The 27,531-nt window shown below is 45.6% G+C and overlaps 1 protein-coding gene across 2 annotated transcripts in view; it reads right to left on the reverse strand.

Annotated features, from left to right (window-relative positions):
* Positions 1-27,531, reverse strand: part of vib (phosphatidylinositol transfer protein vib) — an 80,551-nt gene that overhangs the window by 38,551 nt on the left and 14,469 nt on the right. For both annotated transcript variants that reach the window (XM_075687035.1, XM_075687034.1), the window contains exon 4: positions 9,866-9,946. In XM_075687035.1, coding sequence (XP_075543150.1) covers positions 9,866-9,946 — 81 coding nt within the window. The remainder of the gene's footprint in view (positions 1-9,865; positions 9,947-27,531) is intronic.

A 27,531-nucleotide genomic window follows, 5' to 3' on the forward strand; every position in this document is an offset into this window, starting at 1 on the left:
CCGTCAATGCACAGCGCCCGAGGGAATATGAACGCCCTCGTGACATCGCCGACTACCTCGCCGCTACTCAATGGAGCCCTCGACAACCGTCACGTTCGCCGTCACCAGGCCGCTACCTGTCGCCGCAGCGCCGACCATACACCGGCCCAGCCCGGGGCCGCTCTACGAGCCCATATCCGGAAAACTAAAAGCAGCAAGCGATGGAGGTGCGGTTGCTGTTCGTCGAACTGACGAAGATCCTCCGCCGTCGACGAAGACACCGAAGAAACTACCTCGACGACGTAATAACGACACGCCGCCGTCTCGACGAAGTCAGGAAGCCAAGACTACTCCGATGAAAGACGACTTGACGACGCGACGTTCCAGCTTCAGTTCAACACGATGCAGCCGTGATCCGACGCCAAGACTCAACAGCAACGCCAGACAAAGAACCACCGACCTCGACATGCTTCTCGATGGCCACGCAGTCACTCCCTTAGTCGACACAGGGGCCGATTACTCCGTAATGAGTGGACACATCGCCGCCCTGTTGAAGACTGCATGGGAGGGTCCCCAAATTCGGACCGCTGGAGGACACCTCATTACGCCGACTGGAATCTGCACGGCAAGAATTACCGTTCATGACTGGACTTACCCTGCCACCTTCGTTATCCTCCAACAGTGTTCGCGAGACGTCATTCTCGGCATGGACTTCCTGAACCAACACGGCGCAATCATCGACCTGAAGTCGAAGTCCATAACGCTGTCGGAAGATCGAGCGATACCACCGTAGAGCTCTAGTAGTCACCATGCCTTAAGCGTGCTCTAAACTCAAGTCAGCATCCCACCTCGCTCCAGCATTGTAATTTCCGTAGGCACCAAAACGCCTGCTGATGTAGAAGGCACCATCGAGGGTGACCAACGTCTACTGCTAGACCGTGAAATTTGCGTCGCAAGAGGGATCGCTCGACTGCATGGAGGAAAAACTGAAGTGTTGCTGACAAACTTCAGCCAGGAGTTCAAGCATATCAACAAGGGCACGACGATCGCATACATCGAGGAAATTCTGGAAACCAGTAATGCGTTTGTCCTCTCGGATTCCGCCGCATCTACCCCGACGACCATGGTTCCCGAACCAGACTACGACATTAATCCAAGTCTCACCGTGATTAAGCAACAGCAGCTCAGAAGTCTGCTCCAACGATACAAAGGCTGCTTTTCGACGTCATCGAGGATTCGACAAACACCAGTCGCCAAGCATCGCATAATAACCGAGGAGTGCGCTCGACCACTCCGCCAGAGCCCTTACCGAGTTTCGATGCGAGAATGTGAAGCTATAAGACAACAAGTCAACAAAATGCTGCGCGACGACATCATCCAGCCGTCGAAAAGCCCGTGGGCATCCCCTGTTGTCTTGGTGAAGAAAAAGGACGGCACCTTACGTTTCTGCGTCGATTATCGTCGACTGAACAAAATCACAAAGAAGGATGTATACCCCCACCACGGATAGACGACGCATTACATCGGCTCTGCAATGCAAAATACTTCTCGTCGATGGATCTCAAGTCTGGCTACTGGCAAATAGAAGTCGACGAGAGAGATCGCGAAAAGACTGCCTTCATCGCGCCAGACGGCCTCTACGAGTTCAAGGTCATGCCATTCGGACTCTGCTCGGCGCCTGCAACGTTCCAGCGCGTCATGGACACGGTGTTAGCAGGATTGAAGTGGCAGACCTGTCATGTTTACTTGGATGACGTCGTCGTCTTCGCCGAAAATTTCGACGATCACCTTAGGCGGCTTGCGACAGTACTAGAGGCCATCAAGTCATCAGGGCTCACTCTGAAGCCAGAAAAGTGCCGCTTCGCTTACGATGAGTTTCTGTTCCTAGGCCACGTCATCAGCAAGTCTAGAGTCCGCCCCGACCCGCAGAAGACAGCTGACATCGCAAAGTTCCCGCAGCCCATCGACAAGAAGGCAGTGCGTAGATTTCTTAGCATGTGTGCCTACTACAGGCGATTTGTCAAGGACTTTTCACGTATCGCTGAGCCGCTGACACAGCTAACTAAATGTGACGTCGAGTTCAAGTGGGAAACGCCGCAGGCCGACGCATTTCAACAACTCAAACGACGCATGCAGTCGCCGCCCGTACTTGCGCACTTCGACGTGCACGCCGATACCGCAATCCACACTGACGCCAGTAGCCAAGGCCTCGGTGCCGTGCTAGTTCAGAGAAAAGATGGTCATGAACACGTGATAGCTTACGCTAGCCGGTCGTTGTCAAAAGTGGAAGGCAATTATTTTACAACTGAAAAGGAATGCCTTGCCATCGTTTGGGCTACAGTGAAATTTCGCCCGTACCTATATGGCTGGCCATTCAAAGTCGTCAGCGACCATCACGCGTTGTGTTGGTTAGCAAATTTAAAGGATCCCTTAGGACGGCTGGCGTGGTGGAGCCTAAGACTGCAAGAATATGATATCACTGTAACCTACAAGTCCGGACGAAAACACTGATGCCGATTGCCTATCACGCGCCCCCATTGACTCGCCGCCGCAAGATGGCGAAGATGACGACGCCTTCCTTGGCATTTTAAGCGCAGAAGACTTCGCTGAACAGCAGCGAGCAGACCCGGAGTTGAAAAACCTCATCAAGTATTTGGAAGGGCACACCGACGTTGTCCCTAGAGCATTTAAGCGAGGATTATCTTTGTTCTCGCTTCAAAACAACCTACTCGTAAAGAAGAACTTCTCACCAGTGCGCGCCAACTACCTTCTTGTTGTCCCATCAGGACTGCGTCCAGAAGTATTGCACGCCCTACATGACAATCTGACCGCTGGACACCTCGGATTTTCCCGGACACTATCGAGGATACAGGAAAGGTATTATTGGCCGCGCCTGACCGCCGACGTCGCCCGATATGTCAAAACATGCCGAGACTGTCAGCGACGCAAGACACCACCGACAAGACCAGCCGGATTACTACAGCCAATCGAGCCTCCTTGCCGGCCATTCCAGCAGATCGGAATGGACTTGCTGGGACCCTTTCCGACGTCAACAATCGGAAATAAGTGGATCGTCGTGGCGACAAACTACCTCACCCGCTTCGCTGAAACTAAAGCACTGCCGAAAGGTAGTGCCGCCGAAGTGGCGGAATTCTTTGTCGAAAACATCCTGCTACGACATGGCGCCCCAGAAGTCCTCATCACCAACAGAGGAACAGCCTTTACAGCGGAGCTCCCCCAGGCCATTCTGCAATACAGTCACACAAGGCACAGGAGGACAACTGCCTAACGCCCACAGACGAATGGTCTTACGGAACGGCTGAATAAGACCCTCGCCGACATGCTAGCAATGTACGTCGACGTCGAACACAAGACCTGGGATGCCGTCCTGCCGTATGTAACATTCGCTTACAACACGGCGGTGCAAGAAACAACACAGATCACGCCGCTCAAGTTGGTTTACAACAGGAACCCGATGACAACGCTCGATGCCATGCTGCCGCACATCACTGACGAAGAGAATCTTGACATTGCTCCGAACCGAATCTCCAGCGCACCGAAGAAGCCCGACAGCTCGCCCGCCTATGGATCAAAAACCAGCAGCGTACCGACAGCCGACACTACAAGCTCCGACGACGCTTCGTCGAGTACCAGCCCGGCGACCGTGTTTGGGTATGGACCCCGGTACGCCGACAAGGACTGAGTGAGAAACTATTGCGATGCTATTTCGGACCCTACAAGGTCATCCGACGTATTGGCACACTGGACTATGAGGTCGTGCCAGACGGCATTTCGCATTCACAGCGGCGCCGCGCACGACCTGAAGTGGTCCACGTGGTGCGTCTTAAACCGTTTTATGGACGCTAACGAACTTTCGTTATTTCGTTGTTTTCTTTGCTACGAGTGCCTATTTATTACTTTCGTTTGTTTGTAGCATTGGGTCGATGCTTTTTAAGATGCGGGCATTGACACGTGTACTTGTCTTTATCGGGCGACACGTTTTGCCACCTAACAAATGTTATCGGACAGCGCAGGATGCGCCTGCATGTATCCGAAGTTTCTGGAAAGTTATCAATGCTTCTATACGCTGTCTGTTGTCGCCGAACCTTGTGTTATCTGATTTCATCGCTTGACGCGAATGGTGTAGAACTTTGTAGAAGGCATGCGGGTCCCAACGATTAGTCTAGAACATTCGATGACTGCTGTATAAAAGCCAATGCGCTTGACCCGCTGATCAGATTTTTCGACGATCGCCGAGCGTGTTCGCCGCTATCGTTGTGCTATAAGTGTAGCCTGTTTTGTGGGCACAGGTTCGCCCAATAAAAGTTAGTTTTGTCGTTCACAGTATTGCTACTGTGTTATTCAACGTCACCACCACGTGACAATACATATTCCAAAAATGTTGCATGCTCGACTGAACTGATCAAGCGAGTAAAGCATCGCGCTGCTAGCCTAATGATTAGAGAACCACAAGGAAGCAACATTCTGTTCAAGTGATATAGGTGACGCCTCCCACCTGCTAAATTAGCATCACTGCTTAGGACTTTCATTCAAAGGTTAGGGTGCAAAGTGTTCCATGTGTCTGCACAGTGTGAAAGCAGGAAACATGTTTGCTTTCAACCTTTTTTGCTGTTAAGTATGCCTCCCTGTCTCCTTGTTAAATCTGACCTATGATGCCAGTTGTGTCTGTAGAGTGCATCATTACACCTCAGCACTGCATCAATAATACACACAAGTAATGCCAATATCTTGGAAAAGCCACAAGTGTACCATTAATTAATCAGGGCATCTTCCACACTGTATGGAAGTCATGCCAAAAAAGCACGGATGAATGACAAGTGTGCTTTAATCAAGGCGTCTATATGAAATGTGACAGGCATGTTTTATTTTACCCGTATGTCTCAACTAAATTCTTTTGTCCTGGAGTAGAATAGAACCAATGACGAAAGAGCAATCAATGAAGTGCACTAAAGAAGCACCAACTAAGAGCTTCATAAGAAAGCAGAAAAGGACAAATGCACAGCGCAATAAATAGAAGGATGAGAAATTACCTACATGAAAAGCTCGGTCATTTCAGCAGCAACTAGGGAGGCCAACGAACTATCAAGTACCATAAAATAGGCACTTACACATAGGTCCAAATATCTGGTCAGTATCATCATCATCATCAGCCTGGTTAAGCCCACTGCAGGGCAAAGGCCTCTCCCATAGTTCAACTACCCTGGTGGTCATGTACTGATTGTGGCCATGTTGTCCCTGCAAACTTCTTAATCTCATCCGCCCACCTAACTTTCTGCCGCTCCCTGCTACGCTTCCCTTCCCTTGGAATCCAGTCCGTAACCATTAATGACCATCGGTTATATTTTCTCCTCATTACAAGTCCTGCCCATGCCCCCATTTCTTTTTCTTGATTTCAACTAAGATGTCATTAACTCGTGTTTGCTCCCTGACTGAATCTGCTCTTTTCTTATCCCTTAATGTTACACCCATCATTCTCCTTTCCATAGCTCGTTGCGTCGTCCACAATTTAAGTGGAACTCTTTTCGTAAGCCTCCAAGTTTCTGCCCCGTACGTGAGTACTGGTAAGACAAAGCTGGTTATACACTTTTCTCTGGAGGCATAATGGCAACCTGCTGTTCACGATTTGAGAATGCCTGCCAAATGCACGGCAGCCCATTCTTATGCTTATGATTATTTCAGTCTCAATATTCGGATCTGTGGTCACTACCTGTCCTAAGTAGATGTATTTCCTTACCACTTCCAGTGCCTCACTACCTATCGTAAACTGCTGTTCTCTTCCGAGACTGTTAAACATTACTTTTGTTTTCTGCAGATTAATTTTTAGTCCCACCCTTCTGCTTTGCCTCTCCAGGTCAGTGAGCATGCATTGCAGTTGGTCCCCTGAGTTACTAAGCAAGGCAATATCATCAGCGAATCGCAAGTTACTAAGGTATTCTCCATTAACTTTTATCCCCATTTCTTCCTAATCCAGGTCTCTGAATACCTCCTGTAAACACGCTGTGAATAGCATTGGAGATATCGTATTTCCCTGCCTGACGCCTTTCTTTATTGGGATTTTGTTGCTTTCTTTATGGAGGACTACGGTGGCTGTGGAGCCGCTATAGATATCTTTCAGTATTTTTACATACGGCTCGTCTACACCCTGATTCCGTAATGCCCTCATCACTGCTGAGGTTTCGACTTAAACGCTTTCTCATAATCAATGAAAGCTATATATAAGGGTTGGTTATATTCCGCACATTTCTCTATCACCTGATTGATAGTGTGAATATGGTCTATTGTTGAGTAGCCTTTACGGAATCCTGCCTGGTCCTTTGGTTGATAAGGCAGATTGATAAGTCCTTTGGTTGACAATATAAGGCACTTCAGATATTTAATTTGTCAAGTGTCATTGCTTACATACATTTATTCTAGTGTTTTTAAAAACCTGATATCCATAGTTTCTTTATTGTAGTGTACAGCTATTCCAGTAAAAGAAGCTATGTTGTAGTTTTGCACAATATCACACTTCGTCCAGTGTCATCATCTCACTGAGCCCTTCCAGGCTTTTTATTTTGTATTTTGACAACTTCTACTGAGAAAATCTTTCCAGGTTTTCATAGCACCATACAGAAAAGATAATAAGGCAGCAGAAATAGAACTTGCTGAAGAAACTTTATAGTTTGTGTTAAGTGCAGTTTATACATAAGCTGGCTATAAATAGCCAACAGGGAGAGCTGCCCCCACATTGACTACAGTAGTGCTGTTCCACTCTTTTATCTTTTCACTCTAGGAGCGAACCAGCAATTCATCGCTAGAGCTACAATGGCACCAAGCCACAGTTCTTTTATTCTGCATGCTGGATACCCACCGACATGATTCAACCACATCCCCAACTAAAATTTATTTTTACATTATTTGACCAGGGCAGTACACAGCTGTCATCTATGATCAATAAGCTAAACAAGCATGGAACAACACAAAGCAGGCATGATCAATAAATGTCAATAATCAATAAATGTCAAGTAGTCCACAAACCTGCACACTTTGACAACAGGGGACGCGGCTAGGTGACCATGAATATTGCGATCATGATGAGCTAGATAAATATCGCTTAGTACGGGCACCAGACATGATCCTATACAAACACCATTCCTTTGTATGTAATTTTGTTCATTCCATGAGATGTAAGTTGATTTCAAGTAGAAGGTGAGCAATTCAAGAAAGCCGCTAACAGAACACCTGCAGCCTGATATTTATTGATTGCACTAATCCCGCTTTTGAGCCTGCTGTGTCTGACGTCTTGCAGATCTTTAAGAAAGAGCTGGAGCCTCTAGAACTTACGCATGAGGTTCCCACTGATGATTCCTTGCGCTTTCTAGATTTCAGGCTGAGCCTTGCTAACAAACATGTGTGCTGGTGCTTCGAACCGAGAAGTAAGAAGCCACTCTTGCCCTTTAACTCCGCACACTCAAAGCTCGTTAAACGAGGTATTATAAAGTTATGTCTCGTTAACAGCCTCAATAAATTGTGCCCACACCAGATGCAACATAGTCTTGCTGCTTAGGTTGGTCGCCTTTCTTGGGCTGGTTACCCTTTAGCCTTAATTTCAGCCATAGCGGAATAGCTTCTGAGGCGCACCAAACGTGATGAGCCCGCTCAATTAGGGAACCGGCTGGCTGAAAGACGCAGGTTTGCAGTGCTACCATATGTGCATGATGTCTCCCATAGGTTAAAGAAAATTGGGCAGCGTGCAGGAATCACAGTCGTTTTCTCAGCCCCGGAAAAATTGGCAAGGCTCCGTAAGCGTGTAAACGCGTCTAAATTGCATCAGAGTTGTTCCGTCGAGCACAGAAAACGTTTTGTGACGTGCGCAACAAATGTATTCTATCGAATTCCCCTGTCTTGCGGCAATAAATATGTTGGACAGACAGGCAGGTGCTTAAACGATCGACTAAAAGAGCACTGTAACAACGTCTACAGCACTGTACAAGGCCACTTGGGCATCCATTGCCGGGACTGCGGCTGCATGCCCCTCTTTGAAGATACTGAAGTTTTAGCGAGACACAGCTCACAGCTCACCCGGGAAATTGTGGAAGCTGATTTCATCAGAGAACTTGGTAGTATTTGCGTTAGTGCCCCCTCTATCATGCTGACCCCTGGTGAAGTCACATATCTAAACAGATAGAAATCGCAATGTTCTTTTATTTTTTTATTTTTTAAAATTTTTCTGGTGACCATGCTCTAGTTCAGTGACTTCCTGTTAGAACACCCCATGTGATTGCCTTTCATTTTCTGCGCATGCCCTTTCTTGTATTTATTCACACGATGTGGCAACACAATTAAACGTTGTTGGAAGTCAGCGCTGTGTATGTCGTCTTCGCAGTCCTTGTCCTTTGCGCTGTACGTTATTTTTGATCATGATTTTGTGCAGCACAGCCTGAACTGACAGACGCGAGAATCAAGGTCACGTGTGCAGTATCTGTACTTCGCGACGACCCACAGTGCACCTCGGGCTGCGCATTAGGTGAAGGCGAAATGCACCAGTGGCCACTCATAGACCACCAATATATGAGCAGGCCTTTTGCAAAACCTTTGTAAACAATGTAATGAATTCACGTATGATATAAATTATGAGAGTGGCTTGTTGTGCTAGTTGGTACATGGTTATGCTAGAATCACAGCAAACTTGAAAAAGAGAAAAAAAAAATAGAGGCAGACATACAGAAAGCGACAGGAAGCCATCTTCCTGTCGCTTTGTCTATGTCTGCCTCTAGATTTTTTCCCTTCTTCAAGTTTGCTGGCATTCTCCTAGCATAACCATGGTATAAATTGATATAAATTGCCCTCTTTGGATGCCCTAACAGAGGCAATTTATAGAAATGTAACATCTGTTCTGGATGCAGAGCTATGAATTGGACAACTCCATGCTTCTATTTTTCTTACCAATTTCTGAAAACTTAAAAAAAAATTAAGGTCATAAATCAAGATTCCACTTACAACAGTCACTAGAATATAGCTTTCACTCTCAAATGCAACAAATTTCAATGAAACTGGCATAGTGATTATCTCAAAAAAAGTGCTTCTGCATTTTAAGTGTATTTGAATAGGCAGCACTAGCATTGGGCCCGAGCTAAAGCCTCCTCTTAACTGCTTGTTCGATCTGTTGTGCACTGTTCAAATACACGATTAACTGCTCCAAGTACTCATGCTTGCAACATGCTTGTTTCTCTCAATCCACAGCTATATACTTTCAGCTGCCTGCAACCCCATGGCACCTTCCCACAAGTTATCAGTCATTTAGACATACCTTAAAGCTAACATCGTCGAATCAAATAAAAGTAATATAGCACAAGTTTACATGCACTCCTACCCAAGTGCCAATTTCATAGTAGTACACACATTGTAAGGTCACAAGACCTTGTTGTCTAAGCAATGCAGCTTTGCTTTCTTGAAAAGCATAAACCTTCCTAATGTTTCACACAAAAGTGATTTGAGCACACTACACTAAACACTCAACACAGGTAGCACTTCCACTGTATATTTCTCAGTACTTACAACTGATGTGTAATCACAAACTAATTTCTTATTAAAATGTTTGACACCACTTTGCTGCTGAGTAAAAATTTCGAAAAGCAAACTAGCAACATGTACCACTTTGTGAAAAAAATTCCACGGTAACTGCACACCCTGATCACGCAAGCTTCAGGTCAACAACTTTTGCACAAATTAAGTAACAACTAGTTAAGCACGTAACCGAATCTGAAAATGAGAATGAGAATGAAATGAGAATCTGAGAATGAAAGAATAGCTTTGTACAACTCTTGCACCCAGCCCATCCACACTGCCATCATTGGGTCAATATGTGCACTGGAGACGCACTTACCCGTGGCATCACAGGGTCACTGGCAATGTCGATAATTTCCACCTCACGAATCTTGAGTTTCTCAGGAGGCAGCTCATGAACCTGCACCAGCACAAGAGCTTTATGACCACACAGTAAGCAATGACAAATGAAAACAACCTGTTTGACAAACAGAGGCAGCCTGTAAGCGTGACGCACTTTTTTGCCCATTGTGCATGGTTTCAGAGGGTGGAACCCACAATCTAAACACAGAACCACTGAGATCCCAAGAGCATGTAAAGCAAAACCTCGTTGTAACAAAGTGGAAGGAGGAGCCAGAATTACTTCGCTATATCCATTATTGCATGCACTACACTATGAATGTATGAGGATGTCAAGGGTAATTTCACTTACCATATTTACACAAACATAATTCAAACAAGACTATATGTCAACTCCTATTATTGAAATCACCGATAAATAAAGAACAGTAATTCAAATATAGATCGACCCACATCTTTTTACAAGAACGACAAACTTTGAACATGACACACCTTTATCTATCGTAAGCTTCGCTACTAAATCTCACTAGTCGATGCTGCAAGCTGCATGCTCATCGGAAATGAGACAAATTTTCATCAGATGCCTTGCAGGCGTCTTCAAACAACATCGTCCTCAGTGGCGTTGAGTGCGATGGATATGTAGCATTTCTTAAAACCAACCTGGATAACCTCCAGATTGACCTTACAGCGTGTGCGACAAAGGAACTCCATTAGCTTGGCAATACTGCTAGCTTTGTTCACACAAAAAAAAAAAAATCAAAGAACACCTACACATTTCTTATGAGCTGTGAATGCAAAAGCATTAATGTGAAATTAACGTCGCTGAGCAGTCCTTTGAGTTATGAATCCTCATGGACAAAAGGACGTTGAGAGGCTTGGCCAATGCCTCCTAGATGGCACAAGATCAGTGCACTTTGATCCGTGACGTCATGCCACCTTGCCCAACTGCCACAGAATCTAATGGGGACACTGCTGAGTAAGCCCCAGTGATTTTGACGTCACCACTTTCGTCACATCAGACTTGTAAACAGAACTCTCAGTCCAAGTAGCATGATGTCATAAAGCAGAGTGCACAGCACCTAGGAGGTGCTGGTTAGGCCAGTGGGCAATACTCAATACTTCCGAGCACAGGGTCATAGGTTCAAAACATTTCTCCTTTCCAATTCATTGTCTTTCTATATATTAATTTCTTTACAGCGATTACCGAGGTGCAGTGAGAACACGGCCGAAAAATTGCGCAGACAAAGAACGTGTGGATAACATAGGCTTCCGAGAGCGACGTCGCTTTATGGCAATGCCAATGCCAACATTCTCAGAATGTTGGGAGAACAGGATTTTACATGTTTTACTTTTCAATGCACAAAATGCACCTGGCATTCTTGATGTCCCCGTGTCGCATATCTCAGCCTCTAGAGCAGACAAGAGGTACTCCTTGACAGTTTCAATGCAGAAAGAACTACATTGCCACCACTTTTTCAAGCTATTAGAAGTGAGCAGCAATGATTGCAAGTATTGAATGGATAAACAAAATAAGTTTGTGAGCACCGCCATTGTGGTCACTCATGCATTGCATCAGCGGACTAGAATTCTAAATCAAATTGTAGCTGCAAACACTTGAACAGTCTACCAACAGTGCAGATACATCATGACAGTGTAGGTTGCCCACTCACAAAAAGTGTAGAGCCTGCGAGAGTCACACACCATGTAGATACTTCATTTATCAGAAGCACTCACTGCTGGCCCAGTGCCAATGTGGCACTTGCTACCATGTGGAATTAAATGCACATATATCTAGATACATATATATACAAAAGAAACAAGATGTCCACATGCACTGAGGTATGGAAATCTTATCTCTCTACCACAACAATAAGCAACATTGGATGGCCATGTCAAAACTGTACGGCAGCCTTAACCTATACTCATTGGCTGCAATTTTTAACTCAGTAATAGTTAGCTAAGACCACAGTGAAAAAGCTTTTGTGCCTTTACAAAACATTTTCTCAGACGTACATCTAGCAGCAGCTTATGTCACTGCAATAAATCTTCTGATCATGCACAACTGCCAGAAAGTATCGGTGCACAACTTCCAATTACAGCACGCTCATCCTAGGTGTAAGAATGGATCAACATGGTCACTTTCATAGCAGCTCCTGCCTCAAAGGTTTGTTCCTATACTTGTGTTTCTCATTACCTTACTCCTACCACTGATGCACAGTAACAATGAAATATCTTTCCAGGCTCTCAATTCAATGTATTAAATGGTACAGCTACAGCACTTACCTCCACAGTGTACACAATTTCCTCCTGCAAATCATTCCACTCAACTGTTTTCCTTCTACCAGGCCAATTCCAGGTTTCACATGCAAATTCATCTTGCCTGAAACTGATGACTAAAACATGCACTTATCCACGTGTTTTGCAGGCATGGGCTCAGAGCCACTTCAGCGATGAAATCGCAACAAATGGGACAAGATGCATTCTTCATAACTGCAACCCAAAGGCCTGTAAACTGGGATGCATAGCGCAAGAATGACACAAGGACAAAGCAGGAACACGGGACGAGCGCTAACTTTCTTAACTTACTTAACAATTGATTTACTGCAGCTGGTAAGCATATATATACTCACAGGGAAGCCACTGCAACAGACACACTGAATGGAAATAAGAAAGGAAAAGTGGTCATGTGACTACTATGCCAAAAAATTAAAGCTTTTTCTTAGATAAAAGAATAGATGGCGTGCTAACACAATTGTCACCTGCTCTGGCTATCTCAGCTGCTTCGACAATTTTCCTCGTTATCTTATGCCTGTGGTGATAGACAACAACAGTTTGTTTTAAGAGAGGGAAGCATGGTGCCTTCGCGTCACATTTTCTACAATGGGCAGCCAGATGCCCATCTATAGTGATGCTCTCTACTTTATTACTATGCTCCGCTAGACGCATGTTTAAACATCTGCCCATCTGGCCCACGTAGTACTTCCCATACCAAAGTGAAATCTTATAAACCACGTTACGAGTGCATGTTACAAAAGGATCCTTGTGCGCAGTAGTGCAACCTGGCTTAAGTTTCCTCATGGGACAGCTCAACCAACTCAACCTCAAAAGTTTGTTAGGTGCTGTAAAAACAACATTTACACCAGACTGTTGCCCTACCTTCTTTAGGTTGTGGGAAACTTTATGAAAGTAGGGATTTACAGCCACCTTTCATTTGTTCCTTTGTTCTTTCTTCTTTCTTTCGTCATCCACTCTCTGCTCATCGCTCAGGCGTAAAGTTACCTTCCTTCGACAATGCAGGCTTTCAGCAACCGAGATAATGATATGTCTCAGATAATTTGCTACTTCCAGACGAGCCACCTGCTTCCTAAGGCCTTCATCCAGCAAGTGACGACATGCCTTGGAGAGAGCACATGACAAGAAGGAACATGCGTTACTTCTTTTTATGAGTTTTGAGTGTGCAGAACTGTAACTCAAGGGCAGCTTGTTAGCTCTGGGCTCATATACCCAACACACGTGTTGAGCTTTGAAATGCAACCGCAAGTCTAAAAACCTGATATTGCCCTGCGCAGGAAATCCAGTGGTGAACGTAAGTGGCCTATAATACTCATTGAATGAGGCAAGTATACTATCAACAGCAGGGTTCGAACAGTCAGAAGCTCAGCGGAATCTTTCTGAGGCTAGACTACGAATTTAGGACCGAAGCGCACAATCTGGCGAACTTTCTCAGGAACATCGACGTCACCTATAGTGAAGGGTCTGTCCTCGCTAGGCATGACCTTGCTTTGCCCTTGTGTCCAAACTTCTTCCCTGCCAAAGGCCTGGTTTGTAGGAATGGTCACTGAAGGTTAGAATGACAGAAAGCTGAGCTAGTTGGTAAGGATTCATAATGCAAAAAAGGGGTGAGGTGTGCAGACAGGACACAAGAGAAGTGGACAACACGAACGCCAACTATCGATTGAAGGGAGCACCGAGGCGAAAAAAAGAAAGAATACACAGAACTCATCTGCGCAAGCTCAGGAATGATATCACCACGTGTCAGTTGGGTAGATGTGCCGGTCTACGTGAGAGATAAACTGTTAAGGCACTTAATCTCCCGTGTGTAAAGTAATCGAAGGCTGACTCACGCATGCACTTCCACCATTATAGATATGCCATACCTCTACCATAAGACGCGTATCTTCATTCTTATGCCTGTACAATATCGCGCATTCATCTAACTCTGGCGTGCAGTTCCAATCTTGGAAATGTAGGGAAAGATTAGAGGGCGATCCACCGGTTAATGACCTTTTATGTTCCATTAGCCTCTGATTGATACACCGTACCGTTTGCCCTACATAGAACTGGCCACAGCTAAGGGGAATTTTATAAACCACATCCATACGACAGTCAGTAAAGCTGTTGTTCTTATTGTGCTTCACTGGACAAATATATTCTTTTTTTTGCTTTTGACTTGCTCCTTTTTCCTCTGTACGGCAGCGCATATCTTAACTAGCTTATTGGGAGCAGTGAAAGCAACATTAACATCATATTTACTTGCAACTTTTTGAAGCCTGTGCGACACTGAATGAATGCATGGAATAGCCACTACTCTTTTTTTGCTATTACTGCATTCTGTAATCACGTCCCCCCTCCACCCTTGAAACAGACTTCTTTAGGTGCTCAGCCACAGTGGCCACTGCTACACAAGGATAACTTGCTTCTAATAGGTGCCGGACCTGCGCATTAAAACTGGCGCTCATTTTGTGCATGCAGCATCTGGTGAGAGAAGACTTAAGGCACGACATGGCCGTGTTTTACTACTTTGGAATGCTTGGATTGAAAGTTTAGCAACGGCTTCGAAGATCTTGGCGAGTACTGCCAACAAACGTGCTTTTGTTCGAAGACCAAGGAAATGTCAACAAACTGAATTACGCGTCGCTGAGGAAATTCCTTGGTAAACTTTAATCCTCCTCCATAAAGTATCTTTAAATTGCTCACTTACTGAGGTAGCAGCGGAATCGAATTCTTCCCTATTGCAGAAAATCAGGTAATCATCAACGTAACAAACTATCTTGATAACGCTATCACCTAAGGCTTTCTCTAAGCAGTTGTCAACCTTACTAAATGTTGGTAAATGTTGCTAAGAATAGGGGCAACCTTTGAGCCAATACAAATGCCAGATTTATGCAAAAAAAGCCATCTCTCCACCCAATCAGCGTCCACTTCAAGTACATTGAAAGAATTTCTAGAAAACCTCCCGTGGAAACACCGCATCTGTCAATAAAAGCAAACTCTTGCCCTTGCTCTTTAATGCATTCATTTACGGAATTTAGCAACCCGTCATGCGGCAAGGAATAATACAGGTCTTCAATACCCATACTAAAGCTGTACAATCACCAGGATTTTCCTCTCAAATACTGAACTCCTGCCTGAGAATTACGCAAGCAAAAGGGGTCTGAAAAAACTAGTGAAGCTAAGCAGTTCTGTAGGTAACTAGTGACAAAGAGCTGCCACGTCCCTTTCTCTGACACTACAGCACGAAAAGGAATTTCTTGCTTATGGGTCTTCGCCGAGAAAAACAGTTCTAAGGTGAGGGATTTTGCTTTCTTGATATTAGAGACAACCCTATCAAGATTATGTCTTGACAGGAGGTCAACCGCATGTTGCTTAACTGCCGACGGCTTTAGTTTTACTGGCTGTAAATTCTTTTCTATGGCTGAAATCGCTTTTTCTAAAAACATGTCATCTGGCATAATTACGAAATAACCTTCCTTGTCAGATATTTCTGCTCGAAGTTTATGTTCCACAAGGTAATTAACTAACGGTCGGACAAGGTCAGATGTCTTAAAATGAGAACTTGATTGTTTAATGCTAGCAATACAATCTGAAATACAGCGCGAGCATTCTCCTTCCGGGATGAACCTGGTTATACAGCACAATATGCTTAAAACGTCAACAGGCTTTACGTTAGGCTTAAAAGAGTGCTTAGGACCTAAAGCAAGGATTTTCCTATGGGTATCACTTACGATGGCATCTCCAAGAACCAGTATGTTATTTGACGGTGAATTATTAGAAAGGTGTTTCCTTTACTGGTGTTTTTCCTTTTCCTGTGTTTCCTTTAAAGGTGTTTTCCTGTACTGAAGGCACTGTCCTTGCACATAACTATGTATGGTCATGAATTGTGTGGAACCTACCATATTGTTCAGCCTACAAGTCGCAGTTTTTCCTCACAATTTTCCTCGCTGCCTGTAATACAATGGTGCTGCTTATGCATGGGATTTGATCCCTCATTTGGTAAAAAAGCTAAATGTGTCAGCAATGCACCTGGAATTCTGTTCCGGTGCAAAGATAGCGGCTGGCTTCAAAAAAGCTGGGCTCAATGCAAATGTGCTTGAAACCAACACCAGTGGGAGCAAACTGTGTGATGATGAGCCGGAGGACGAGGGAATGTGCCAGTGTCACCTGAAGTCAGTCAACTGTTGGTGAGCAGTTCTGAAGGTGAGGCATTTCATGGTGGCCTAGACCAGCAACAAAATTCCTAATAATGTGAGCTGTATTCGCTGTCAAAAGATTCTGTTGCAATTGAATGTCAATCACCTACGTTCTTTAGAACCACCAGAAACTCGAGTAGCACCAATCCGTGTCTCCTCCAACATCGCATGCAGCATATAGCTAGCAACCACCACTGCCAGCTCATTGAACTAGGTGGTCTCATATCAGTAAAAATGCATTATTTCTAGTTTGTGGCAGGTAGTGTCAACCGTGCAAAATGATGCAACTTACACAAAGGTGCGACTTATGCACAAATTCTTTCATGCAAAGGACTGTTTATAGGAGGGTGCAACTTATGCTCTAGAAAATACAGTATATTTATAACTAGACCTTTCGCAGTTGGTTGCCCCATGTCTTCTAGCACTATTTTAATTTTTCAACTCTAATCATGGAAAGGAAAATCCTTTTTTGAATGTGTCAGTAAAGATCTTTCACTAAATATATGATTATGGTTATAACAACACACTATGCATCAATGAAACCTAAAGAAATGTACTTATGCTGTGCTGATAACATAAAAAAAAGTAAGACTAGTCCGAAATAATATAACATTTTTATTTTAATTTCCTCCTACATGTTCGAGCTCATCAGGGACGTGAGCTACAAAAAATGTTTTATGCCTCGTGGAATCTGCCCGTTTCTTGTAAGTACTAATATTGAGCAAAAAATCACTCTGCTCGGCTGTCAGAAACAAGCCTCCACCATATGCTGTAGAGACACCGAAAATAAAACTTTTAATACTGCAAACACCTCTGCGATACCTCAGTCGGCACGAAAAATCGGTGCTCAACAGGCAGAAAACCAAGCTCCCTGCCCAAGAGCAACAATGGTTTCAAGCTTGTGTTGAGTTTCTTTATCCTCCGAAGCAAACTCAAATTATCTGACATCATGCTTGGACACAGCATAACTGTGAGACCAACGTCACCTTTATGAGGATTCAGCACTCCACTACTGGAGTGCCCGCTGCCTTTGCCAAGTCGCACTCGCTAAAAATCTCCTCCCCACGGCAAAAGAAAAAGCTACGCAGAAAACGAAAGGCCGCTTCATACACTACTTTGCAGATAGCACAGAAAGGGTGCCACACTTGCCAGTCACCCATGTTCAGTGGCCAATGCAAAGGAAGAGTTGAGACCTATATCGTGAAGACCAAATTAAAGACTGGAGGATAAACTATAAAAGCAACACTGATTTGGTGCTTTGGTGATAAAGGCAACACTGATTTGGTGCTTTAATCAGACAAATCCCCTAATGCAAAGGAAGCATGTTGCAACAATATACACCGAAGAGGAAGAGACAACCGCTTGCCTCTAGTGACTTGAAATCACCAGACGCAGCACTCGCTTTCCACACCAACAGGAGGAGTGACCACTAAGACCAGACTACACGAGATACCCGTGCAGGAAATTACTAGCCCCTATTAATGCTACTAATGCGCTATTAACTATGCAGCGATGGCGTAGAGGTCGAAATCCGCATCGCGTGCAAGAGGACCGTGGTTCGAATACCGGTGCCACCCAATTTTCCACCGGATTAAAAAAAAAAATCCGCGTGTTGATAAAATTGCAGAACAGGCCTGGAGTGTAGCCTGATCCCGGTGACCAGAACCGGTAACGCACTCTCTCACCAGAGCAGCATTGACCATCCTGGTGCAGTACTTGGCCACACCCTCCTATATAAATACAACAATCAAACCCCGGCCCTCAGTCCCCAGCAGCTGCAAAGCAACTGTCCATGGCGGCAGTCAGACCTGAGACGCAGCAGAGGGTGCTAAAAATCCCTGGTTCCGGACAGGCCGCCATTGGAATCGGAACCTGGCAACGTTTAACGCTAGAATGTTATCTAGTGAGGCAAGTCTAGCAGTGCTATTGGAGGAATTAGAGGGCAGTAAATAGGATATAATAGGGCTCAGTGCAGTTAGAACGACTAAAGAAGCATATACAGTGCTAAAAAGCGGGCACGCCCTGTGCTACCGGGGCTTAGCGGAGAGACAAGAACTTGGAGTCGGATTCCTGATTAATAAGGGTATAGCTGGTAACATACAGGAATTCTATAGCAATAACGAGAGGGTGGCAGATCTTGTTGTGAAACTTAATAAGAGGTACAAATTGAAGGTCGTACAGATCTACGCCCCTACATCCAGTCATGATGACCAGGATGTCGGACGCTTCTATGAAGACGTGGAATCTGCGATCGGTAAAGTAAAAAAAATACATTATATTGATGGGCGACTGAATGCCAGGGTAGGCAAGAAGCAGGCTGGAGACAAGTCAGTGGGGGAATATGGCATAGGCTCTAGGAATAGAAGGCGAGAGTTATTAGTAGAGTTTGCAGAACAGAATAATATGCGGATAATGAATACCTTCTTCCGCAAGTGGGATAGCCGAAAGTGGACGTGGAGGAGCCTGAATGGCGAGACTAGATGATATGTAGTGTTTATTGGCGCAAGGGCCAAGTGTGGCCAAAGAGCGCCAAGGCAGTGTTGATAAGTTCGCAATGTAGTTCTATGGGGTTAATGTAAAGTGGCTGTATAGGGGCCTTAAAAATAGTTGCTCTAGAGTGCGTAAAATCTATCTGTAATAACATTATGTCGATGACAAATGACGTGTTCTATGTGTAATAAAATCCATCGTGAAAGAGTGATGCAATACAGAAAATATATTAGATGGTGAAATTACCTGGAGCACCACTGCCTCGCCAGAGCCCTTGAAACACAAGGGCCTAGAGGCATGTGCTATATGAAACAGCTATCACAGCGGCATCCTCTAAACAGAGGAGACGCTACGAGTGTGTGGGCCTAATAACATGTAATACAACATCTTTCAGGAAGCCCAGGACTGCGCTGGAGTCAAACAGCGGTTCTGGGCCGAGTAACATCGCTGGATGAAGGGGGATGTGCTGGCGGTATGCTAAGGGAAAATGTTTCTTTCAGATTCGGCTTTCCGACACTCCAGAAGGACGTGGAGGACGGTCAGCCTCTCCCCGCATCTACCACAGGTTGGAGGCTCGTTTCCGGTGAGTAAAAAGTTATGTGTGCCAAATGTGTGTCCTATTCTTAGACGACAGAATAGGACATCTGTCCGGCGTGATTTTGTTACGGAAGGCCAGAATCCTAACTGTGGCTTTATCACGTGGAGCTTATTATTTGTTTCCGCGTCCCATAGGCGTTGCCACTGGTTCCGTAGTTTCCTCCGTAAGAAGGGCTTCAGGTCTGTGACAGGCACTGCAGCGGTGGGATTAGCAGAATGTGATGCAACTGACGTGGCCATCTGGTCCGCCAGAACGTTACCTTCGATGCCCCAATGACCTGGCACCCAGCATATGATGACATGCTGATTACCTATATACGCTTTACACAGAGCAGAATAGAGTTCGTTAATTACCGGATTTTTGTGGTTATAGAATGCCATCAAGGCCTTCACAACACTAAGGGAATCCGTATATATGACTGCTTTCTGGAGTTTTGATTTCCTGATATGCTTCACAGCTGACAATAGTGCGTAGGCCTCAGCTGTAAAGATACTAGTTTCCGCTTGCAGTACATCGGTTTCCGAGAAGGATGGCCCGACGGCTGCGTAGGACACCCCGTCGTGTGACTTCGATGCGTCTGTGTAGAACTCCGTGCAAGAGTGTTTGTGCTGGAGTTCCCGGAAATGCATTTGGATTTCAATCTCTGGAGCGTTTTTTGTAACTTCCATGAAAGATGTATCGCATTGTATCAACTGCCACTCCCAAGGAGGTAGCAGCTTGGCTGGATGCATTAGGCGAAGTTCGAGGAGTGGAACATCCATTTCATGACTAAGCTCCCTCACACGCAGCGAGAAAGGCTGTCTTACGGAAGGACGATTACGAAATAGTGTAGCATATGTCATATCATTAATGGTGTTAAAACAGGGATGTTCAGGATTAGAGTGGACTTTCAAAAAATATGTTTGGCTGATGTATGTTCTCTGGATATGAAGTGACCACTCATTCGATTCTGCATATAAACTTTGTACGGGACTCGTTCTGAAAGCTCCTGTGGCTAAACGGATACCCAGATGGAGAACAGGGTCTAGCATCTTTAGCGCGCTCGGGGCGGCAGAGTTATATACCACGGCACCATAATCTAATCGTGACCGGATGAGGCTCTTATAGAGATTCATTAGGCACTTCCTGTCACTACCCCACGTAGTCTGGGATAGAAGTTTCATTATGTTCATTGTTTTTAGACACTTTTCTTTAAGGTGTTTAATGTGTGGGACGAAAGTGAGTCTATTGTCGAGTATAACACCTAGAAATTTGTGCTCTTTGTTTACAGGTACCTGTTGTCCACACATTTCTAAGCAGGGATCCGGAACCAGGTCTCTCTTCCTTGTAAACAAAACACAAGAACTCTTATGAGGATTGATTTTGAATCCATTTTTCTCTGCCCACCCTGACACCTTGTTCAAACCATGCTGTACCTGTCTCTCGCACACTGCGAGGTTACAGGATTTGAAACCTATTTGAATGTCGTCCACATAGACGGAATATAAAATGGCCGGTGGTAAGGAAGCACGAAGTATTGTCATCTTAACAATAAAGAGTGTGCAACTGAGCACGCCACCCTGGGGTACACCGGTTTCTTGTATAAAAGGACGTGACAGCACATTACCTTCTTTCACCCGGAAGGTACGATTGGACAAGTAGCTTTTTATTACGTTTAGCATATTACCATGAATGCCCATTTCTGACAAATCTCTCAAGATTCCGTAGCGCCAGGTCGTATCGTACGCCTTCTCCATATCGAGGAATATCGATAAGAAAAACTGTTTCGTGTACAAACGCGTCACGGATATGTCCTTCAATACGTACAAGATGGTCGGTTGTGCAGCGCCCTTCTCGGAAGCCGCACTGATAGGGATCAAGGATTTTGCTCAGTTCAAGGAAATGAATGAGTCGCCGATTTATCATTTTTTCAAAAACCTTACACAGGCAGCTTGTAAGAGCTATCGGACGATAGCTTGCCGCCATGGATGGGTCTTTCCCCTGCTTCAAAACAGGGACCACAATTGCTTCTTTCCATGCAGTTGGAAAGTATCCTGCAGCCCAAATAGTGTTGGAAATTGTGAGTAGTGTAACTTGGGTGTCATTGTGTAGGTTTTTGATCATTTCATACATGATTCTGTCAGAACCCGGTGCGGAGCTCTTGCATGATCTCAAGGCAGCTCTGAACTCAGCAATACTAAATGGACAGTTGTATGGTTCTTTCTTTCGACATTTTCCTATGAGTGGCTTACATTCTTCTATTTGTTTGTATTTGATGAAGGATTCTGAATAATTTGTTGAACTTGACACGCTCTCAAAGTGCTCCCCAAGTGAGTCTGCCTGGTCTTGCAGCATATCTATCACCCTGTGTGTTTACCAGAGGGAGTGAATATGTTTGTCGGCCTCTAATTCTATTTACGCGGTTCCAGACTTTCGCCTCATCTGTAAACGAGTTAATACTTGATAAAAAGTTCTGCCAACTTTCTCTTCTGGCCTGCCTGTGGGTTCTCCTGCCTTGAGATTTTACTTTCTTAAAGTTGATAAGATTCTCTGCAGTGAGGGAAGCGCGTAGCAACCCCCACGCTTTGTTCTGTTTCTTACGAGCAATCCTACATTCGTCGTTCCACCACAGGACACGCCGTCTGCATGCCAAACCACTTCCTTCAAATATGCATTTAGATGCGGCATCTATTATGAACGCTGTAAAATACTCCACAGCGGCATCAATTTCTAGAGAAAACATATCAGCCCATGAGATGCTAGATAGATTTCGAAATTTCGCCCAGTCGGCTGTATCTATCTTCCACCTAGGAGCTTGTAGGGGAATTCATTTTCTTTAGATGTTCTTAGCAGTACGGGGAAGTGATCGCTCCCGTAAGGATTGCTCGTAACTTCCCATTTGAGTTCGGGCAGTATAGACGCGGAAACTATACTAAGATCTATTGACGAAAAGGATCTGTTTGCAAGAGAGTAATATGTGGGTTCTTTCTTATTTAGAAGGCACGCTCCTGAAGAAAAAAGGAACTGTTCAACGAGACGACCTCGCGCATCGATGCGAGAGTCTCCCCACAAGGTGCTATGCGCATTGAAATTGCCAAGAACAACATAAGGTTCTGGCAATTGATCTACATAGGATTGAAATTCATGTTTCGTTAATTTGTAATGTGGGGGTATGTAAAGAGGGCTAATGGTGATGAGTTTGCATAGGAGAACAGCTCAAACCGCCACTGCTTCGAGAGGCGTTTGTAGCTGTAAAAGTTGACACGCAATGCTCTTATGGGTAACAATAGCGACACCGCCCAATGATGCGACAGCATCATCGCGATCTTTGCGATAAGTTATGTACTGTCGGAGAAAGTTTGTGTGTTTGGATTTTAGGTGTGTTTCCTGTAAACACAGCACTTTTGAATTGTTTTTGAATGAGTTCCTGCACATCATCTATGTTTCTAAGAAGACCTCTGATGTTCCATTGAATTATTTGTGTATCCATATTGGAAGTGAATAAGTGCTGTGTGTACGGAAACGGATGTTATGCCTTAGATTACAGAGCTCTTTCGAGGCCCTGTAATCGGGGTTTTGCCCTTTCTGGAGCGTTCGAGGGAGCCTCGCCGCTCCTTAGGCGCTTGGCGCGCCGTGAGGACAGGTGTAGTGTCCATTGCCTCTTGTGAGGCGCCGGACGCATGCTCTTGAGAGCGAGAAGTTTTCTGTGAGGGTCCTTCATTGGAAGGCAAGATCCCTGCGCCCACCAGCCCGGAGGTCGATGGGGCTCTCTGAGGGATCTGGCTGCGCCGACTGTTGCCAGCGCTGGACGGGGCCGGGGAGGTTGGGGTAGCCTCGGCTGCGCCCACCTTCGGGGTCGATGGCCCCGTCTGCTGTGTTGGCGTAGCAGTGCTAGCTGCAGCCACCGGGGGGGGGGGGGGGGGGGGGGGGTGCGGATGGCGTCACTGCCGCCTCACTGGGTGTGGGACGGTCAGCTGCCAGAGACCGTTGTGGCACTGCCCCCTGACGCGCCACTTCGGTAAATGTGTTCTTAGGCAGGCATGCCACCCACCTACGTGCCTCCTTGAACGATATATTTTCTTTCACTTTGATCGTGACAATTTCTTTTTCTTTTTTCCAAGACGGGCACGACCGCGAGTACGCGGCGTGCTCGCCTTCACAGTTTACACAATGGAGAGAGTTTTCACAAGATTCAGAGGTGTGCTCATGAGCACTGCATTTCGCGCAGGTTTGGCGGCCTAGGCATCTCTGTGAACTGTGACCGAAACGCTGGCATTTAAAACAACGCAGGGGATTAGGAACATATGGGCGAACACGGAGCTTGATATACCCGGCCTCGATGGACTCGGGCAGAACACTTGTGCCAAAAGTAAGTATCAGATGTTTGGTCTGTATTTCCTTATTATCACGCCTCATCTTAATTCGCTTAACATTTATGACATTCTGCTCACTGAAACCCCCCAAGAGCTCAGCCTCAGTCAGCTCCAAGAGGTCATCATCAGAGACTACGCCACGGGTGGTATTCATGGTACGATGAGGAGTTACGGTTACTTTGGCGTCACCAAATGAAACTAGATTGGGTAGCTTTTCATACTGTTTCTGGTTGCGGAGTTCCAAGAGGAGATCGCCGCTTGCCATCCTGGATGCTTTATAACCTGTACCAAAAACTTGGGTAAGAGACTTGGACACGAGCAATGGTGAGATTGTTCGCACGGGTTTGTCTGGTGTTTCGGAGTGCACTACATGGAAACGAGGAAAAGTTGCTTTTTGACGGGCAAAAAATTCGAAGACATCATCGGTGCGCCCCCTCTTGAGGGAGCGATCAGGTAAGGGGGGGAAAGAAGAAGCCATAAGAGATTGTAATTTCGGCAGTAACGCCAGCCACCCACCGTGGAGTCCTACAAGGGGACGTTGCAGGACCTGTGAAACACGGCCTGCAAACGCCAGCTGTACATTACCACTATAACCAAATATGATATAACCTAGGCTGGCTATTCACACAAGGTTAACCCTTGCTGCCTGGAAAAATTGGAAGTAAGCGGAAGCTAGGAGAAGACAGGAAAGATGAAAAGTGAGAGAAAGACGAAGACTAGAGGAAGAGAGAGACAGGAAAAGGCAACTACCGATTTCCCCCGGGTGGGTCAGTCCGGGGGTGCCGTCTATGTGAAGCAGAGGCCAAAGAGGTGTGTTGCCTCCGCCGGGGAGCCTTAAAGGTCCAAACACCCGGCATCGGCTCAACCCCCAGGATCCCCCTTTCCCCAGACACGGCTAAGCCGTGCACGGTTACAAGTGGGAGGGTCCAACCCCCGTGTGCTCAGGTACATGGTGTCGCAACACACCAAACGCCTGCTGACGCAGACGCCCCTGCGGGGGGCGAGACTAGAGATGAAATAGACTTTATACTCTGCGCTAACCTTGGCATCATACAAGAGCAAGGTGCACTGCAGTGACCATAGGATGGTAAGAACTCGAATTAGCCTAGACTTGAGGAGGGAACAGAAGAAACTGGTACATAAGAAGCCGATCAATGAGTTAGCGGTGAGACGGAAAATAGCGAAATTCCCGATCAAGCTACAGAACAGGTATTCAGTTTTAACTCAGGAAGAGGACCTTAGTATTGAAGCAATGAACGACAATCTTGTGGGCATCATTAAGGAGTCTGCAACAGAAGTCGGTGGTAACTCCGTTAGACAGAATGCCAGTAAGCTATCGCAGGAGACTAAAGATCTGATCAAGAAACGCCAATGTAAGAAAGCCTCTAACCTGACAGCTAGAATAGAAGCGGGACAACTTCTTAAGTTAAACAACAAGCGTAATAAGACAGCAGACATAAGGAAGCATAATATGGATAGAATTGAACATGCTCTCAGGAATGAAGGAAGCCTAAAAGCAGTAAACAAGAAACTAGGAATACGCAAGAATCAGATGTATGCGTTAAGAGACAAAGGCGGCAATATCATTACTAATATGGATGGGATAGTTCAAGTGTCTGAGGAGTTCTACAGAGATTTATACAGTACCAGTCGCACCCACGACGATAATGGAAGAGAGAATAGTCTCGAGCAATTTGAAAGCCCACAAGTAACGCCGGAAGAAGTAAAGAAAGACTTGGGAGCTATGCAAAGGGTGAAGGCAGCTGGGGAGGATCAAGTAACCGCAGAGTTGTTGTAGGATGGTGGGCAGATTGTTCTAGAAAAACTGGCCACCCTGTATACGCAATGCCTCATGACTTCGAGCGTACCGGAATCTTCGAAGAACCCTAACATAATCCTAATCCATAAGAAAGGGGACGCCAGAGACTTGAAAAAATTATAAACCGATCAGCTTACTGTCCGTTGCCTACAAAGTATTTACTAAGGTAATCGCAAATAGAATCAGGAATACCTTAGACATCTGTCAACCAAAGGACCAGGTAGGATTTCGTAAAGGCTACTCAACAAAAGACCATATTCACACTATCAGTCGGGTGATAGTGAAATGTGCGGAATATAACCAACCCTTATATATGGCTTTCATTGATTACGAGAAAACGTTCGATTCAGTCGAAACCTCAGCAGTCATGGGAGCATTACAGAATCAGGGTATTGACGAGCTGTATGTAAAAATACCGAAAGATATCTATAGCGGCTCCACAGCCACCATAGTCCTCCATAAAGAAAGCAACAAAATCCCTGTAAAGAAAGGAGTCAGGCAGGAAGATAGGATCTCTCCAATGCTATTCAAGTGTTTACAGGAGGTATTCAGAGACCTGGATTGGGAAGAATTGGGGATAAGAGTTAATGGAGAATACCTTAGTAACTTGCGATTCGCTGATATTGCCTTGCTTAGCAACTCAGGGGACCAACTGCAATGCATGCTCACTGACCTGGAGAGGCAAAGCAGTAGGGCGGGTCTAAAAATTAATTTGCAGAAAACTAAAGTAATGTTTAACAGTTTCTGAAGAGAACAGCAGTTTACAATAGGTAGCGAGGCACTGGAAGTGGTAAGGGAATACATCTACTTAGGACAGGTAGTGACCGCGGACCCGGATCATGAGACTGAAATAATCAGAAGAATAAGAATGGGCTGGGGTGCGTTTGGCAGGCATTCTCAGATAATGAACAGCAGGTTGCCATTATCCCTCAAGAGAAAAGTGTATAACCAGCTCTGTCTTACCAGTACTCACGTACGGGGCAGAAACCTGGAGGCTTACGAAGAGGGTTCTACTTAAATTGAGGACGACGCAATGAGCTATGGAAAGAAGAATGATGGGTTTAATGTTAAGGGATAAGAAAAGAGCAGATTGGGTGAGGGAACAAACGCGAGTTAATGACATCTTAGCTGAAATCAAAGAAAAGAAATGGGCATGGGCAAGACATGTAATGAGGAGGGAAGATAACCGATGGTCATTAAGGGTTGCGGACCGGATTCCAAAGGAAGGAAAGCCTAGCAGGGAGCAGCAGAAAGTTAGGTGGGCAGATGAGATTCAAGAAGTTTGCAGGGACAACATGGCCACAATTAACACAAGACCGGGGTAGTTGGAGAAGTATGAGAGAGGCCTTTGCCCTGCAGTGGGCAGAACCAGGCTGATGATGATGATGATGATCAATGCTGGGTTGTGTTGGACATCACTACTGACACTAGATGTGCAGTGCACATGGATATGCTGACTGCCAACAAGCAACAACAAAAAATAAAGACAGGGGTGAGCTGGTTAATTTGCCACAGCTTAACTCCTACTAAGGGCTTCATAGTATTACGATATCATCGAGCGATGCTCAAGGGACGAGCCGCCACGAGAACGGCAACAAAGTGGGTCTGTGCCCTTGGCGCGAGTGAATGTCGGCCTGGCGCTGTGGCTCCAGTCCAGCGTAAATAGCCTGTAAATAGCCTGTAAATAGCCTGTAAATAGCCGCTTTCGTCTGTGTCTTTCTACACATAACATTCTGGTGGAGGTCACCGATCCCCGTCCTCGCCACGGAACTCTGGAGTGGTTGGTACATCGAGCTTGTCACCATGCCTCCCGGTGACGAGCCCGCTTCTGCAACGGCTTCGACTGGTCTGACTGCTCCAATCATCACGGTTGCCCAACATCGCAACCCTGGTGTGTTCTCTGGCCTGGAGGGACAG

Source organism: Dermacentor variabilis, chromosome 3, assembly GCF_050947875.1.
Source record: "Dermacentor variabilis isolate Ectoservices chromosome 3, ASM5094787v1, whole genome shotgun sequence".
Classification (NCBI taxonomy): domain Eukaryota; kingdom Metazoa; phylum Arthropoda; class Arachnida; order Ixodida; family Ixodidae; genus Dermacentor; species Dermacentor variabilis.